Genomic DNA, 18613 nt, shown 5'->3' with positions numbered 1-18613 from the left:
GGAGTTTTTTGGACCGGTGGCCGCCTCAGAATCCGGTCAAAAAAACAGCTAGCCGCGACTGGATGCCGATGCAGTGCGGCATTGCACTACGGATTAGGTCCAAATGAAAGGGCCTAGTCGAGAGGGAGTGTCGCGAGGTGGAAGTCCAGGGCTGAATCAGCTGCGGAATTCACCTGAAGCGGCATGTCGCTTCTTTTTTCCGCGAGTGGGAACAAAACAGCTTGTGGAAAAAGGAAATGACCGGCTCCCATTGAACTGAATGGGAGGCGGTTTTTTGAGCAGGATTTTGACGCGGATTCTGCATCAAAATCCTGACCAAGAAACTCCTGTGTGAACTTAGCCTATCAGGATTTATACCTTCATGACCTACAGGCGAATGTTAGGCCTTCAGCTCTGTACCTACCCAGAGCCAAGGCAACACCCTTGTTGCTCCAAAGAGCTCATTTGCATATTGACAAAAACATCGCTACCTCAAAAACGGAGGCACAGATTCACAAAGGGAAAACACTGTTTAATTCAAGTGACTCTAGCCTATCAGTGGGGCTGGGTTGATATCCTGGGGTCGGATGACAGACTCCCTAAAACTTTTAGCTCGGCCAATTCTGTTACTCAATGCTATTCTAACACTATAGACGTATTAAAACCAATAGAACTAAAATGCCCTAAAACCGCAGGCAATCTAAACTTCCTGGTCACTCTGAAGGTGACATCTGAATGGTCTCATTGTACTAAGAACATAGAAGGGATTGTTGTAGATGGATTTCCTGTTAACGTTTCAGCTCACTTTTTATATCTTGATACACATTTATAGACAAAACCCAAACAAGGAGACTAATAGCTGTCATTTACACATCTCCATCATACAGGCGAAAACAGGAAACTGCAGGAAAACTGCAGAGTTTGCACTGGGACAGCAAACGCTGCTAATCTTACCTAACATATCATCCATTATCACAATGGTTTTTAATGTGTATAATAGATGAGAGGTGAAGCTAAGGAGCACACAGGGCAGTGAGATGAATAACAGGTTACATGCTGAATACCAGAGGCCAAGGGGTAAAGGAGGGTGGCTTGGCAAACAGCTGCTTTAGGCTGAGGCCTTATGTGGCGTAAACCCGTAAACGCCAGCAGTTTCCCTATAGGTATAATTGAAGCAGAAAGTCCGTAGAGGAAAACTCTGTGGTTCTTCCCGCAGAGCTTTTGACAAAGTAAGTTCGCAATGTGTTGCCACTGCAATTTTTCCTGAAGCGCTTTTTTGTTGCGGGACACCATGTGTGGACTTAGCCTTAGGCACCCAGCAAGACATCCTGCTTTTGGGTAGGTCACAACCTATTCTTTGCATATAGATCCTAAGGCAGCAAAACAGATGTTCACGAAGCTTCTAGTAAGAGTGTGAGGAGTATGGATCAAGATCTAAGGCCTCGTTCACATCTGCATTTGTATTCCGTATGGGGGAATCCGCATGAGAACCCCCCCCCCCCTCCCCCCGGAACGGAATACCGAACACAACTGAAAGAGGTGTGCCAGTGAAAGCACTCGGACCCCATAGACTATAATGGGGTCCGTGTGCTGGCCACCAGATCTCCGCAGGGATCATGCAGACAGGAAAGTAGTTTGCAATATAATGAATATACATGATTCATTCATGATTATAGTCTATGGGGTCTGTGTGCTTTTACTGCACAGCACTTGCAAGTGCATTTGTTATTCCGTTTGATGGGAGTCCCATGCAGATTCCCCCGGAAAGAATACCAGTGCAGATGTGAACCAAGCATAAGACAGACCTAAGGAATGTGCTAAGTTTTCTTACAGCACGCACTTGATGTCAGGTATTCACAGACAAGTTTAGACAACAGGGCACTTAAAGAATTCTACCAAAACAAATTCCGATTGTCATGTACAGCATTTTAACACTTACAACACTGTTTCGATTGAAACCTAAATCATATTAGTGAAAACTGGGCTTGAAAATCTAGATTTGATTCTTTATTTTAGTTGGGCACTATTCACCACAGCACTAAGGGCTTATCCAGCGAATGGGCCGTCAATGCGCTGTCCAGTCGTCCCACTTTATAAAAACACTAAATCTGGGGCCCCATGTAGCGGAAACATAAACCACTGCATTTTACAGTACCTGCAAAATAGATGGGATTAGTCTAATCCTAATCCTATCTATCCATTGCAGAAAAATATCCACAGCAAAAATGCTGCGATTTCTAAAGACGTTGCATTTTTGGAAGAAGCAGAAAGACAATTTTAATTTTATCTATTATGCTTACTTACAGTCCTATGAAAAAGTTTGGGCACCCCTATTAATCTTAATCATTTTTTGTTCTAAATATTTTGGTGTTTGCAACAGCCATTTCAGTTTGATATATCTAATAACTGATGGACACAGTAATATTTCAGGATTGAAATGAGGTTTATTGTACTAACAGAAAATGTGCAATATGCATTAAACCAAAATTTGACCGGTGCAAAAGTATGGGCACCCTTATCATTTTATTGATTTGAATTCCCCTAACTACTTTTTACTGACTTACTGAAGCACAAAATTGGTTTTGTAACCTCAGTGAGCTTTGACCTTCATAACCAGATGTATCCAATCATAAGAAAAGGTATTTAAGGTGGCCAATTGCAAGTTGTTCTCCTATTTGAATCTCCTCTGAAGAGTGGCATCATGGGCTACTCAAAACAACTCTCAAATGATCTGAAAACAAAGATTGTTCAACATAGTTGTTCAGGGGAAGCATACAAAAAGTTGTCTCAGAGATTTAACCTGTCAGTTTCCACTGTGAGGAACATAGTAAGGAAATGGAAGACCACAGGGACAGTTCTTGTTAAGCCCAGAAGTGGCAGGCCAAGAAAAATATCAGAAAGGCAGAGAAGAAGAATGGTGAGAACAGTCAAGGACAATCCACAGACCACCTCCAAAGAGCTGCAGCATCATCTTGCTGCAGATGGTGTCACTGTGCATCGGTCAACTATACAGCGCACTTTGCACAAATAGAAGCTGTATGGGAGAGTGATGAGAAAGAAGCCGTTTCTGCACGTACGCCACAAATAGAGTTGCCTGAGGTATGAAAAAGCACATTTGGACAAGGCAGCTTCATTTTGGAAACAAAAATTGAGTTGTTTGGTTATAAAAAAAGGCGTTATGCATGGCGTCCAAAAAGAAACAGCATTCCAAGAAAAACACATGCTACCCACTGTAAAATTTGGTGGAGGTTCCATCATGCTTTGGGGCTGTGTGGCCAATGCCGGCATCGGGAATCTTGTTAAAGTTGAGAGTCGCATGGATTCCACTCAGTATCAGCAGATTCTTGAGAATAATGTTCAAGAATCAGTGACGAAGTTGAAGTTACGCCGGGGATGGATATTTCAGCAAGACAATGATCCAAAACACCGCTCCAAATCCTCAGGCATTCATGCAGAGGAACAATTACAATGTTCTGGAATGGCCATCCCAGTCCCCAGACCTGAATATCATTGAACATCTGTGGGATGATTTGAAGCGGGCTGTCCATGCTCGGCGACCATCTAACTTAACTGAACTTGAATTGTTTGTCCAAAATACCTTTATCCAGGATCCAGGAACTGATTAAAAGCTACAGGAAGCGACTAGAGGCTGTTATCTTTGCAAAAGGAGGATCTACTAAATATTAATGTCACTTTTCTGTTGAGGTGCCCATACTTTTGCACCGGTCAAATTTTGGTTTAATGCATATTGCACATTTTCTGTTAGTACAATAAACCTCATTTCAATCCTGAAATATTACTGTGTCCATCAGTTATTAGATATATCAAACTGAAATGGCTGTTGCAAATACCAAAATATTTAGAACTAAAAATGATTAAGATTAATAGGGGTGCCCAAACTTTTTCATAGGACTGTATATGGCACCATCATATTCTGCAGCGCTTTACAAACATTGACAATCACTGTCCTATATAGGGCTCACAATCTCCATTCCCTATTAGTATGTCTTTGGAAACGGTGGCGGTTTCTTTATAGGCATAATTGAAGCAGAGAATTGGTATCCATAAGGCCGGGTTCACACAGGGTGTTTTTGGTCACGCACCGGATTAGGCTCAAATGAATGGGCCTAGTCGGGAGGGAGAGTCTTCAGGTGGATTCACAAGGCAAATCGGCGAGAAAGAATGAGCATATCGCTTCTTTTTCCGGGAGCCAGTACAAACCGTCTCCCGGAAAAAAGAACGGACCAGCTCCCATTGATTTCAATGGGAGCCGTTTTTTTGGTCAAGATTTTGAGGCGAATTCGGCCTCAAAATTCTGACCAAAATACTCCGTGTGAACTGATCCTAAGTCATCTGTGGTTCTCACTGACCCATACATTGAAGAGAAATTGACAGACAGATATGCTCCATATTTAGCGGATCTTCAATTCGGCCCAGACACACCGCCACAAAAACTATGGTTGGTTCAACTTATTGTTGAAAAGTATAGGTCCGTAGTTTTATTCACAATTGCAGATAAAAAGTACAGTTGTGTGTAGGAGACATTAGGATACTGCCACATCACACAAAGGTTTTTGACATCGCAGCATTTCCACTGGGGGTATTCGCTGCGGGTAATCCCATTCACTTTGCAGGCAAAATCTCAGTGTATTTGCAGCTTGTGTTTCAACACCTGTATTAATACCAACTTAAGCTAAGGCCCCACGTTGCAGAAACCGTTCTTTTTGTTGCAGATCTTGTTGGGTTTTTTTTTTATCCAAACCCAGGAGTGGATTGAGGAAAAGGTAGAAATATAAGAGCTTCCTATATATTTCCCATTGCTTTTGTAGCCATCCTTGGCTTTGGCTCAAAAAAAAAAAAAAAATCTGTGACAAAAAGCTGTGATTCTGTAATGTGTAGCCTCAGCCTTAGGCTAAGACCTTCATGGCATCCCACAGGCAAAAGAGCAATGGGGAAGAAACCGCTGCAGTAGCGCATCGCAGTTCATGAAGACTTTCTGTTCTAATTATACCTATGAAGAAACCACTGGCGTTTCCATAGGTTTACTTGACATGGGATTTGCTAGAACCACATCCACTTTGCTCGGACTGTAAAACGCCACGATGTTTGTCCGCAAAGTTTCTGCCACAGGCAAATTGCGGCGCTTACGCCAAGTGGGTCCCTGGCCTTATAGTATTTTATTTTGTGGGGGGGGGGGAATTGTATAATTTTTATTTTTATTTTACTCTGTTAAAGCTATAGTGAAGATGCAAAAAAAAAAAAAAAAAAATTAAAAATGTGGTGCCTTTTCCATCATGTGCCCCAGAGCTGGAGATATCAGTGCAGTTACCGATATTTCTTCACTGTCTGAAGAGTATTCTTGACAGTCTAGCCAAGATGTGTGGAACGCCCCTCTGACCATACTCATCCACAGACTAGTACTGGGGGGGCGTTCCACAAAGCTTAGCATCATTGCTGGGCAGAAAAGAACGCCTTCTCTGACAGTAAATGGATATGGCCAGTACTGTCAGGAAGAGAGTTCCTCACAGCCCAGCTAGACTGTCAGTGAAGAGATATCGGTAACTGCAGCACACTGTTGGCTTTCTAGAGGTAGATAAAACAGTGTATGCCCGAGGACAAGAAAGCCCTCCTTCACAATGTGGTGCCTTCCTAACAGTCAAATTAAACAATTCTGCACATGTTTGACACTTGTTAAACTTTGCACATTTGCAGTAATACCAGCTTAAATAGGAGTTTCCCGTGTGCTTTGTAGAGACCACATTAAGCACAAGGTCACTCAATGAACATCTTAGCCGTTACTTATCACATCTTGACTTGAGGTTGCGCTGTGAGGCGTCCATATGAATATACAGTCAGCAAAGAGCTGGCAGCCAACAAACCGCTTCTGCTTTTCTGCGAGTAGTTGGCAGCATTACTGTCATTTTGATACACAGACAGGATATATTACGGTTAAGAAATATTAATGTAGGAATATTTTTTTCAGTGCCAAGAAACTTCAGAGAGAATTTGCTGTATTAAGGCCTTGGCTACACTTTCTAAAGCGCTTCTTATTGATTTTAACTATTGAGTAATAGGTGCAGTCCTCAAGACTACATGGTAGCAAAATGCGGCAATATGCAGCTAAAAAACGTTCAGCAAAAATATGTCGCATTTCTTTCCCCTTTGTTATTTATTTGGGGTTATTTATCATCTGCCCCTTTTTTGGCCATACTTTTCACAGATGCACCATTTTTTGAGGTTAAGGCCCCATGGGCAATAAAGTGCTGTAGGAAAAACCGCAGCGGGAACGTATCACAGTTCTTCCAGCAGTGCTTTAAACAGAAAGTTTGCAGAGTTTTCCTCTACAGACTTTGTTACAATTATACCCACGAGGCCTTAGACTAGTTTTACTGCGGTGCTTATTTATGATAAATGCACCTTTTTCGGCCATGTGCACTTGCCCCTTTTTAATGCTTCCTAATCAGACAGGCTCTTTTACGCTGCCCATAGACTGGAGGCCACGGCCCCTTTTCTCACCAAAAAAGCAAAAGTGGGAAAGGCAGCATAACATCTGGAAAAAAAAAAAAAGCATAGGACAGAAAAAGAGCTCAAAAAAGTATCAATTTATGCCAATGAATCCTAGTCCGGAGGAGGGAGTTTCTTCAGGCCCAATCACGAGGTGACTCGGCCTGAAGAATGAGCATCTCGCTTCATTTTTCCGGGAACCGGAAGAAATGGCTCCCGTAAAAAAAGACCTGAGCGGCTCCCATTCATTTCAATAGGAGCCAACTTTTTGGTCAGGGTTTTGAGGTGAACTTACCCTAAGTGAGCCCCCCGCCCCCGAGCAAGTTTTAGCCATTTTTCAACACTTGCGCCATTTTGCACAAAAAGGATAAAATCAATCATAACTAAGCACCACAAAAAACTAGAATAAAAAAGACACATCTGCAAAAATTATGGCCAAAAAATGGGGCGGATTACCAAATAACCCCCCCACCATTGACTCTAAAGACAATGTATTTGTCCTCTGTAAAAAGCTGAGGAGCTGATATCAGCAGAAGTATACAGTAAGTCATCTGATTTTGTTTTACTCACCTTGTGACAGGTACATTCCAGGTATTCAATGGTTAATATTTTATTATACAAATGACTACTAGGAACTCTTTAATCTCTGACCAGTGATTTTGTACAACTCAGAAGGCCATATATTATACATACATGAAAGAATTTCTATATCTAGAGTGAGGGGCAAGCCTTTAGTCAATAAGGACTTCGGTGAAGGATTCCTGCTCCAGGTGACACTACTCAAGGAGACAATAAAACTGTCAAGCAGCATTAAGTGTCCATACTCCTTCACACATTCTACTTTCTCAGCCATCTCCCCCCACTTGGAATACGACACTACAGTAGGGTACTGAAAAGTTTTTCATATTGTTTTTACAAGCTTTGGAGGCGTTGTTAGTTTTGCGATCTTTATTTTCTGTTTTTATGTGTGTTTGTTTAAGATTCCGATAGAGACGCCTATGAAGGGGGAAAAAAAAACAGCATAAGGGTGCATTCAGACTACGTAACGCCGGGCGTGTATGAGAGCCGTACACGCCGGCGTTACAGCAGGGCTGCCGAACACTTCCCATTCACTTCAATGGGAGCGCTCATAAACGCCGCTGTTACGAGCGCTCCCATTGAAGTGAATGGGAAGTGTTCGGCAGCCCTGCTGTAACGCCGGCGTGTACGGCTCTCATACACGCCCGGCGTTACGTAGTGTGCATGCACCCTAAGGGTGCATTCACACTGAGTAAACACTAGCTTATTCTGAACGTAAAACACGTTCAGAATAAGCGGCGTCTAAAGCAGCTCCATTCATTTCTATGGGAGCGGGGATACGAGCGCTCCCCATAGAAATGAATGGGCTGCTTCTTTCACTCCGTGCAGTCCCATTGAAGTGAATGGGGAGTGCCGGCGTGTACGCTCCGGCATGAGCAGAGCTTGCCGTATACGCCGGCACTCCCCATTCACTTCAATGGGACTGCTCGCAGTGAAAGAAGCAGCCCATTCATTTCTATGGGGAGGGCTCGTATCCCCGCTCCCATAGAAATGAATGGAGCTGCTTTAGACGCCGCTTATTGTGAACGTGTTTTACGTTCAGAATAAGCTAGCGTTTACTCAGTGTGAATGCACCCTAAGGGTTAGCTCACACCTAAATAACGTGTGGCTTATTTTGGCACCAGAAAAAAAAGGTTCCTAATTATAACCGCGTCATGTTTTTTTCTGCGCTTTTTTTGCAAAGGTTTTCGCCTCCCATTCAATTCTATTGCTTTCTTCAGGCGGAAAACGCCTGAAGAAAGGTCATGTCGCTTCTTTTTCTCTGCTAGCAGAAAAAAAAAACCTAGCAGTTCACATAGACTAACATTGTATGGAGGAGGATTATGATGTGGATTCCGCTGTCAAAATCCTCCTCCATGTCCCCGTGTGAACTAGCCCTAAGGCTGAAGCCTCGCTACAGCAAAAGAGTGCTGTGAAAAATACCGAGGCAAACGCATTGCAGTTTTTCACAGAAAGTCCACAGAAGAATATGGGTTTTCTGCTTCAATTATACCTATAGGGAAATCGCTGGCGTTTCCGTAGTTATAATTGACATGCTGCAATTTCCAAAACCCGCAACAGTTTTAGAAATCACAGCGTTTCCTCTGCAATGTGTGGATGGGATTCGCTTCAGTCCCATCCACTTTACAGTGACTGTAAAAAGGCTGCGTTTTTTCTCCACATTGTTTCCAGTGTGGTCTGAGCAATGTGGGGCCTCGGCCTCAAAAAGCCATACTCGTAGCATATCGCATTTTGGGAAAAAAAAAAATCGCTGCAAAATAGCGCAGTTTGAGTTGGTGATTTGGCCTGGATGTAGTACTTTGTTGTACTTTCCAAGCTCATGATTTCCGACAGGAACATTGCCCTTGTGAATATCTGTATTTACTTCCGTTTTGTCACTTCTAAAGAAAATAGAAATGTTTGCATTAATATCCCCATTGTTGTATGACAAATACCACCAGTCTTCCACAGATAAGACTCAATTCTATTAGGTTTCCTTATTTTAATGGCTATGCCTCTGATTCCTTATGGGGGGGTCACACAATTTTTTCTCTTCTACTGGATTCCGTACAAATCTGACAGGAACAAAAGATGTGGCATGGTGTATGGGATACTGCATGTATGGACCGGCTCTAGATGAGGAGAATATCTATGTACATATGGCACTCCACGGAGCTTGTACAGGGGCCATGTGTCTCTACCCTAAAGGACATATGATTTTTGTTTCACTTTATCTAAAGAATTCTTGCTTCCTCTCAGAAGAAAACCTCCCTGATCTGTCAAACTGATTCTAACGGTAGGCAACACCATGCCAAGTATGTGCCAACTGTGTATACGTGTAGTATAAATGTAGTCTTGCAATATTTAGGGAACTACATAAATTAGGGGGCATTCACACGGAGGAAGTTGGTGCCGATTCTAGCACGATAAGGGCTCGTTCACATCTGCGTTCTCCTCTCCGTCCTGCAGGTTTCCGTTTCCTGCATAAAACAGAGCAGGAGACGGAAACCTGCAGGACTCTTTCTCACCCACTCATTTGAATGGGTGAGAAAGCTGTCCGGTCGTGAGCGGCGGTGAGCGTTTTATGCTCTCCGCCGCGAAACCGGGTTTTATAATCCAGACACAGAGTCGGACATGCAGTACTCTGTGTCCAGATTTTAAAAAATGGTTTCGCGGCGGAGAGCATAAAACGCTCACCGCCGCTCACGGCCGGACCCGATCTGTGGTTTCCGTCTTCTGGCAAGCAGAAGACAGAAACCAAAGAACGGAGACCCTAAACACAGGTGTGAACCTAGCGTCACTCGCGGCATAATCAGCACTGAAAAAAAGCCTCCCATTGACTTCAATGGGTTCTATTTTCCGCGTTTAGTCCCATTGATTTCAAAGGGTTCAACGTGGAACACGGAACCCATTCGAGTCAATAGGAGTCTTTTACAGCGCTGATTCTGCTGCGAGTTATCGTGCCAGAATTAGCACCAACTTCCTCCGTGTGAATGCCTCCTTACAGTGTCTTATTACAGGAAACTTTTGACACATCTGCCCCAGTCTTATCAGTTCAGTAAGTAGGGGTTCATGTGCAAAATGAATACAACAGATTCTAAGTATTAGCTACTATCTCTGTGCAGAAATGCAGGCAACCCGGGCAACTGACTGCTAAACTGTGTATAGATTTTTAAACTAAAAGATAGCAATCAGTGGTAATTGAGGAGGAATCCTGAGGATTACTGGTGCCACTTCTATCGTTGTTGTTTCTAGATAAAATAAATGCCTTTCAATACATAATCTCAGTGGTTATGGCCATGTATAGTGTACTAGTGTATTGTCAATGCATTATACGTCAGCAGGTGGGAAAGCTTAACAGTTTATAGCTACACATCAGATACAATGTTTTGTGGCAATATAGGTGTGTACTGTATGTTTTGCCATCACATGGTAGTACTGCAAATATATCTCTCTAAAGGTCAGACATCAACATTTTACTGCTGTCCTTTTAAAGTGCACATATAACTATACATACTGTATATAATACATCCTTTATTGCTGCCAACACCATGTGTCAGCTCACCCAGCAGATATACATTGCTGTTGGCTCCAATATGGTATATCAACTTTTCAAGCTTGATAACATGCTTATGCTCCATACACACAGCTGTAGTTTTTTCAGATATGTGCCTGAGCCGTATAAAGGATCTGCAACATATGGAGCAGGTCCTATACCTGTCACTATTTGCCGCTGGGTCAAGTCAATTAACTGTATAGCTCAGTAAAAATCACGGATGACACAGGGATACCAATCTGTGCGTCATCTGTTCCGTTTTTACTGATCTGTACACGGTCATGTTCATGAAGCATTATGCAGTGATCTACAATGGAAGTGACCTTGTCACACCACTTCACCAAAAACACATACAAATAACAAATGGTCAAACAGAATTCCTAACAACTTTGCAGTAAAGGATAAGTCTGGGGCATGAAAAGTCTGGGGGGGTGAAAAATGTAGGAGCACCCTGCACACACACACACACACACCTATATCTATCTATCTATCTATCTATCTATCTATCTATCTATCTATCTATCTATCTATCTATCTAAAAATGTAGGAGCACCCTGCACATAGCCCAAAGGTGTAAGAAATAGAATATTCTAACTACTATTGTTACCCTTGGTTCACATCTGCGTTTGGTAATCTGTTCGGGGAGTCCACATGGGGACCCCCTAACGGACTACCAAACGCATTTGCAAGCGGTGTGCAGTGAAAGCTCACGGACCCCATAGACTATAATGCTTGCCGCGAGATTTCCGCACGAGTCCTGTGGACAGAAAAGTACCGTATATACTTGAGTATAAGCCGACCAGAATATAAGACGGGGCCTTTAATTTTACCACAAAAAAAATGGGAAAACTTATTGACTCGAGTATAAGCCGAGGGGGGAAATGCAGCAGCTACTGGGAAATTTTAAAAATGAAAATGGTCGGAGTTTTTGGGTGCAGTAGTTGCTGGGTAAGGGGAGGGGGTGTTTTAGTTGTCTCACTGCCCCTTCCCTAAGCTTGAGGACTAGGTTTTTTTTCCCCCACTTGGAATTCAACCTGGCTGAATATAGGGTATCTGCAGTGCTCCTATTAACCCCTTCCTGACGAAACAGGAGCACTGCAGATACCCTATATTCAGTAGACTGGGCACTTTCAGACACAGGGATACCTAATGTGTATGTGTTTCACAGTCATTTTCTACTTCAAAGACACCCCCCCCCCAAACTCGGCTTACACTTAAGTATATACGGTGGATTGTGAAGCACTTTCCTTTCCGCATGTTCCGTGCAGAGATCTCACAGCAAGCACACGGACCCCATTATAGTCTGTGGGGCCCAGGTGCTTTCACTGTACACCACTTGCAAATGCGTTCAGGAGTCCGTTCGGGGGGTCCCCATGCGGACTCCCCGAATAGACTACCAAACGCAGATGTGAACAAGGCCTTACTCTAAACTAATACATAGAACTGGAGGTTCGGTGTTATGCACATTTAATCAAACAGTAAGAAGCCCACCTGCCACGACAGAGTGACCTCATTCAGATGAGACCCTACACTAAATAAAATACCTCTCTGACCCAAACCAGGCCTACAAATTTCAGGGCAAGTAGGACCCAGAGCTAACTCCATTTAAAATAGCCTTCTGTCAGATAGGGGAATGAAAACTATATATACTCAATTACAATTAAATAAACCTGTGCAATAGAATGGGCGTGCTAGTCCAACTATGGAGGGAACCACCCACCTCTAGTAATAGACAAGAGAAACTTTAAGGTCTATTCACGCGGAGGAAAATGACACTTTGGCGCTGAAAATAAAAAAGCCTCCCATTGACTTCAATCGGTGTCGCTAGCTTTTTTTTCCCCACTAGCATTTTTTTTTTATTACATATCTATTTCAGGCTGGGAACGCACTTATTTTCTAGTAAAAATGACTAAGCATAAGCATGCTACCATGTACAGATGTTATAGAAGATAATTTAGAGGATGTGGTGAAACATTAGTAGAAACACATGTGTCTGGATTGCACAGTGATCATGAAATCTTGAGACTGAGGGTGCATCACACAGAGGAAAATGGTGAGGAATTTGGTGTGGAATTTCTGCGCTGAAAAAAAAGCGCAGAACTGAAAGTCTACTAGCAGAAAAAGGAATCCAAGGAGTCAATGTGAGGCTTTTTTTTTCAGCAGTGAAATTCCACTCCAGATTCCTCACCATTATGCTCCGTGTGAATGGAACCTAATAGTGTCAGAGATAAGAGTCTGAAGTGTTATCTACTATGTATTTGTACGGAAGCAAATATGACAAACGGAGGGGGGGGGGATTTATCATACATTTAATGTCAGCTTCAGGAGAAGGGAAGGGGTGCGATTCTTAGCTCTGACGCTGTTCACTTCTGATTGGAGATTTGAATCACAAACCCCTTGCCTGCTCCCTCCCAACAGCACAAAGCCTAAGGCCCCATGCACATGACAGTTTCGATGCAGTTCTGATAATTATACAGCAAGTCCTATCTTGCTCAGTGAAATCAAACTGGATAGAAATGAATGTGACAGAAGACACACGAATGGGTGTCATCTGTGTGTGATCTGAGGCCCATAGAAAAGAATGGGTCAATGTGTTCTGCGTGAAATACATGGATAGCACACTGATCCACACCAAGGTTGTCTGCAATCAGCCCTAGTCATATGCTGGAGGCATACTGTATACATCCTATCAGGCAACAAGACTATCTGCTCTTATTGTTTGGCAGGGGCAAACTGTCTTCTTCAATTATACCTGTAGGGAGACCACTACCTACTATGTGTGGGTGGGATTCACTAGAATCCCATCTACTTTACAGAGACTGTAAAACACCACTTAAGGTAAAAAAATATACTCATGGCAAAAAAAACAATCATAAAAGCACACAAAATGTGGTTACCTCACTGCACAATTCATCGTCTTTATGAGGCTGTTACTGGTTATGTCAAGGTGATTGTAAGACAGTAAATATTTACAGCTAAACGATCCGAACCATCACAGTCCTCGGCTATAGATCCGCCTAGAAGGAACAACAGAATCCAGCAAGTTATATGTGGACAGTCAAGGGGAGTTCAGCTGTAGCAAGGTTCTATTTGACACAACACATTACATAAGCTGTTACAGCAAACTAAGTTTACACTCAAAACAAAAGGTGTTGAAACTGTGGGCAGCATGGTGGCTGAGTGGTTAGCATCATTGCAGTGCTCGAGTCTTGGGTTCGAATACAGTGAAGGACATCAGATTTGTGTGTTCTCGCTATGCTTATGTGGGTTTCTCTAGTTTCCTTCCACACTCTAAAGACATACCAATAGAGAATTTAGAATGTGGGCACTACTTGGGTCAGGGAGTGATGACAATGTCCGTAAATGACAATTCATGTCAAAGGGTTTTCACATGATTCAGAAAGATGTCATGGAGTCACACACCACTCTTACCGGCTTTGTCCCAGGCATCAGTGTTGCCTCAAGTGGTCCATTAAATATCTGTGACATAGGGTCCCAAACCTGTCAGTCTCCACAGTCCAGGATTCTCTTTAACTTCAGGTACATGGGCATTGTGCCAATGAAGTCAAGGACGGTATATCTTATAGACTAGCCATCTGACACAAGCAAGGTGTGCTGTCCTTGGCTTCACCCACAGGCGAGGAGATACATTCTGGGTATACCTTTTCTAAGGATTGTAAAAATGAATAGTATTTTTTTTGTGCGGAAAAAAGCAGCCCATTTATTTCTATGAGGAGCGCACGTATGCCGGCTCCCATAGAAAGCAATGGGATCTGTTTTAAACGCTGCTGATTACATGTTTATACATCTGTTGGAACGAGCAGGGGTGGCATCTGATCTCTGGTTACATAGGTAGCCAAGCCCACAGCATAGTAGCGGGGCGAGGAGGTGGCATCCAGGACTCTGGAGTAGGTGAGCATATTTCGCCCTGCCATGGCGAGAGGTAGTGGAGTAGTTGTCCAGGACGGTTGGGAGCTATGGCGTCTATTCTCTGCCTCCGTGAGCTCAGTGACATCACATAACATATCGCTGGAGCCAGTGACTGTAACTAGCGCTTTTTTTGGAGTAGAGCTTTTCAAGTCTATTCCAAAAACCCTGCAAAACCAAGCTAGGGCTTATTTTTGGAGAAACAGGGTACATGTGAAGGCTCTGTGGAATATCATACAACCTTCTACACGTGCATCCTTCTCTGAAGGAAGAAAGATTTGCACACTTATGTTTTCTAAACGTTAAGGGGATTTTCTAAGCTAAAAATATTGGTTGAGGTCTGACAGCAGACACCCCCACCATTCAGCTATTACATTAAAAAAAAATTAAAAAAAAAAAAAAAAAAAAAGGAAGAAGCAGGCAGTGCTATCCTGAGTAGATGCTAGAATGAGGACTAAGCTCCGGTGACTCCATTAAGTCCCTACACAGAGAACAGAACCATCTGCTTCCTGCTCCATTTCTTATGTATCAGCTGCTGAGAAATATATATATATATATATATAGTCCAGAAAACCCCTCTTAAGGCTTGAGGCCTTATAATATGGAAACTCAGTGTTCTGGCAATTGCAGAAATGCGGTGTTAAAAAAAAAAAAAACAAAACACTGACACGTTCTTCTGACAGGTTCACACCTGCGTTCAGGTTTCTGTTTCTGGGGTCTGCTTGGGCACCCCACGAAGGGAAACCTATCCGCTTTAAAAAAAGAAAAAAAACAGTTACTCATGGAAACCCCCGGATCCCATAGACTATAAGGGTAAGTTCACACGGGTTTTTTTGGAGGTTCTGATCCAAAAACCGGGTAGCCAGTCGTGCCAGCCACTCTGCTCCGGATTAGGGCCAATGCCCCTAGTCTGGAGGAGGGTGCATCTTCAGGCCGAATCGCGAGGTGACTCAGCCTGAAGAATGAACATCTCGCTTCTTTTTTCCTGGAGCCGGAAGAAACGGCTCCCGGAAAAAAGACCTGAGTGGCTCCCATTGATTTCAATGGGAGCAGTTTTTTTTGGTCAGGGTTTTGAGGCGGATATGGCCTCAAAACCCTGACCAAAAAACTCTGTGTGAACTTACCCCAATAGGGTCCACCGGGTTTCTGACCAATTTCTGCCTGAAAAACGCAGAGAGAAAAGTCCTGCTATCACGACTCTTCTCTCCACATTTTTATTATGCGGAATGGAATCCTCGAGGGAAGGTCAGGAACAGATGTGAACCCACCCTTACATGGCTGTTATTCACTGTCATGTGAATAAGTCCCTTACGTGGACTTGATCAAATAGACACAGCTAGCTTATAGGGACAAGAGGAATGTGAAGAGAAACTCTGTGCGAATAAAGCCTAAAAGAATCTGTGTTTAAGACAACAACTCTAGTTCCTCGGTTTTGTCATCACTGACATATTTGCTGTTATCTACATGGTGATGTTTACACAGACCTTCAAGGTTGAAGAGAATAGCAGATCTATGGGATTTCTCATAATATCACAGTTAAACCGCAATATATTTTTTAAGTGCTATGGGAAAGCAATCCTATCCCACACAAGCTCCACTCATTCTCTATCTCTCCAGCCCATCTGAAGGCACTTGCCAGATTTTTCCATAAAAGGCCTGGACCTCGTATAGTTATAATTTTCATTCATGACCTCAAAATACTTCCTTCCAGTTTATTATGTACATTATTTGCTAAGAATCCAGTAAACCCGCACCCTCCGGCCCTTGAACTCTCTGTTTTACTCCTCAGAAAATTCTAATTCTGTTATAACTGAACTGTGTCCGGTTTCTTCACAAGACATTCAAGTTTTTAAAAGAAGTTAGACTACACTCATACATGGTGCCAGACGTACACACACATACACACACACACACACACACACGCACACATAACTAAACCACTATATACTGTACATTCTGCATAAGGCCACAGTTCTGTTGTGTTATCTACAGTGGTCCTTTCCAAATTGTCAGGCAGGCCCCAAGGATGAAGAGCCCCCCAAATGCTGATCATACATAACTGGGGATGCAACAGTAAATCTAGCACATCACTTTCAGCACACTGATGATCACATCTGCGTTCAGTATTCAATTCGGGTACTCCGAATGGAAACCTATACATATTAAAAAGCGGTTAGCTAAGAAACCACACGGACCCCATAGACTATAATAGGGTCTGTGTGGTTCCCGCACCAAATATGCAGAGAGAAAAGTGGAGCTTGCAGGACTTTTCTCTCCGCATGATTCGTGCGGACACCAAGCGGAAATCACACAGATCCCATTGTAGTCTATGGGGTCCGTGTGCCTTCATTGCTCACCGCTTTTTAATACGCATAGGTTTCTGTTCAGGGGGGTCCCCAAGCAGACTCCCTGAACGGAATACCGAACGCAGATGTGAACTGAGCCCAACATGTATATGTAGATAAGACACAGAATCCACCAGTAACAAGAGAGAATTTTATAGCTCATCTATTCTCCTCTCTTTTCGTCCATAGACTAGCACTATCAGGAAGGGGAGGGGGGGGGTTCCTCCCAGCTCTCACAGCACAGTGCGAAGAGTGTCCCTGACTGACTGTCAGGAATACCCTTCTGGCGGTGAAGTGCAACGGTATCGGCACAGATAGCCCTTCACCTGGGGCACAGATCGTGAAAGCTGACAGTGCGCTGAATTCAGCGCACTGTCGACTTTCTAGCGGTATATAACACCACATGTGCCCCAGCTGAAAGGTCCTCTTTAAAGGCTATTCAGACATGTGTTTAGCTGAAAAGCACTCTTTCCAATGATACACTCCCTTTAAAAAAAACAAAAAAAAAACGCAACATGAGTCTTCCCTATAGATTTATTAAGGAAGGAAAACAGCAAAACATTTTTTTTTTTCTGCAGTGTTTCTTATAGACTTAGGGATTATTCAGATGACGTAGTTGGGTGTGCTTAAAACTGCACCAATAACTGCCTTGAAAAAAAAAAAATTATGCGGACAGACAAATTTATTTCACCTATATAAAAAAAAAAGGCCCAAAACGGTATTGTATGCAGTTTATGATGTAGTCTTAAGCCACACCCAACCTCACTTAGTCATCAAACCCTTAGGCTTCATACAGTACACACATCTGTGAATCACCAATGTGCTCTTTGTGTTCGCCGCCTACAATTGTTTTTACCTTGTGTAACATCTGTTCTTGGAGACCTGCACTATTTTGGTCCATTCTATGGAATTGAAGTGTATAAATTCATAAAAATCATGAACAGGTCATGGATGACATCCAATGCTATCCATTTTTCACAGATCTACTACGTGTCCTAGGCTGTTCACAAAGCATGCACTGTGGGGGGCAGCATGGTGGCTCAGTGGTTAACACTGTAGCCTTGCAGTGTGGGAATCCTGGGTTCAAATCCCCCCAGGAACAACATCTGCAAGGAGTTTGTATGTTCTCCACATGTTTGCGTGGATTTCCTCCCATTCTACAAAGACATACTGATAAGGGGAGAAAAAAAAAGTACATTGTGATCCCTACATGGGGCTCACAATCTACATTAAAAAAAAAACCCAAAAAAAACCCATGCACCGCCTCCCCCATTTACACCAAGGATCCCTGAGACAGAATAATATCCCATAGAAGCCATCCATGCTGTAAAATATCCAATAGCAGCCCTTCACGCAGCATAATGTCTCATAGTGGCCATTCTGCTAGCAGAAAAAGGAACCCATTGAAGTCAGATTCCTAAATGTTCAAAAGATACGACCCCTGGAATATTATATGTAATAAATATTATTCTCTGAGTGGACAGAGACCTTTTGTTTGAGCAATGCAAAAGATTACCATTCACTTGTAGAAGATATAACCTTCTGAGGGTCTCTTATTTTTGGGTGGATGGAGCACATACAAATCAACTGTATTGGCAGATCCAGGTTCTAAAAACTACTGCAGTGGACGGGGAGCGGAAGCAATCTGCTTCAATTCACCGAATAACTACCGGAACGCATTGTGAGTTTATTATTGTGACTGCTTAGGCCCCATTCACATCTGCATTCAGCAAATCCGTTCAAA

The 18613-nt window shown here is 43.0% G+C and overlaps 1 protein-coding gene across 1 annotated transcript in view; it reads right to left on the bottom strand.

The window, feature by feature from the left end:
* Positions 1-13562, bottom strand: part of B4GALNT1 (beta-1,4-N-acetyl-galactosaminyltransferase 1) — an 87515-nt gene extending 73953 nt beyond the window's left edge. The window contains exon 1 of the mRNA XM_075265665.1: positions 13495-13562. Coding sequence (XP_075121766.1) covers positions 13495-13511 — 17 coding nt within the window. The 5' untranslated portion in view covers positions 13512-13562. The remainder of the gene's footprint in view (positions 1-13494) is intronic.
* Positions 13563-18613: the final 5051 nt, after the last annotated feature.

This window comes from Leptodactylus fuscus, chromosome 2 (genome assembly GCF_031893055.1).
Source record: "Leptodactylus fuscus isolate aLepFus1 chromosome 2, aLepFus1.hap2, whole genome shotgun sequence".
Classification (NCBI taxonomy): Eukaryota; Metazoa; Chordata; class Amphibia; order Anura; family Leptodactylidae; genus Leptodactylus; species Leptodactylus fuscus.
This window is presented reverse-complemented; position numbering and strand designations above follow the sequence as displayed.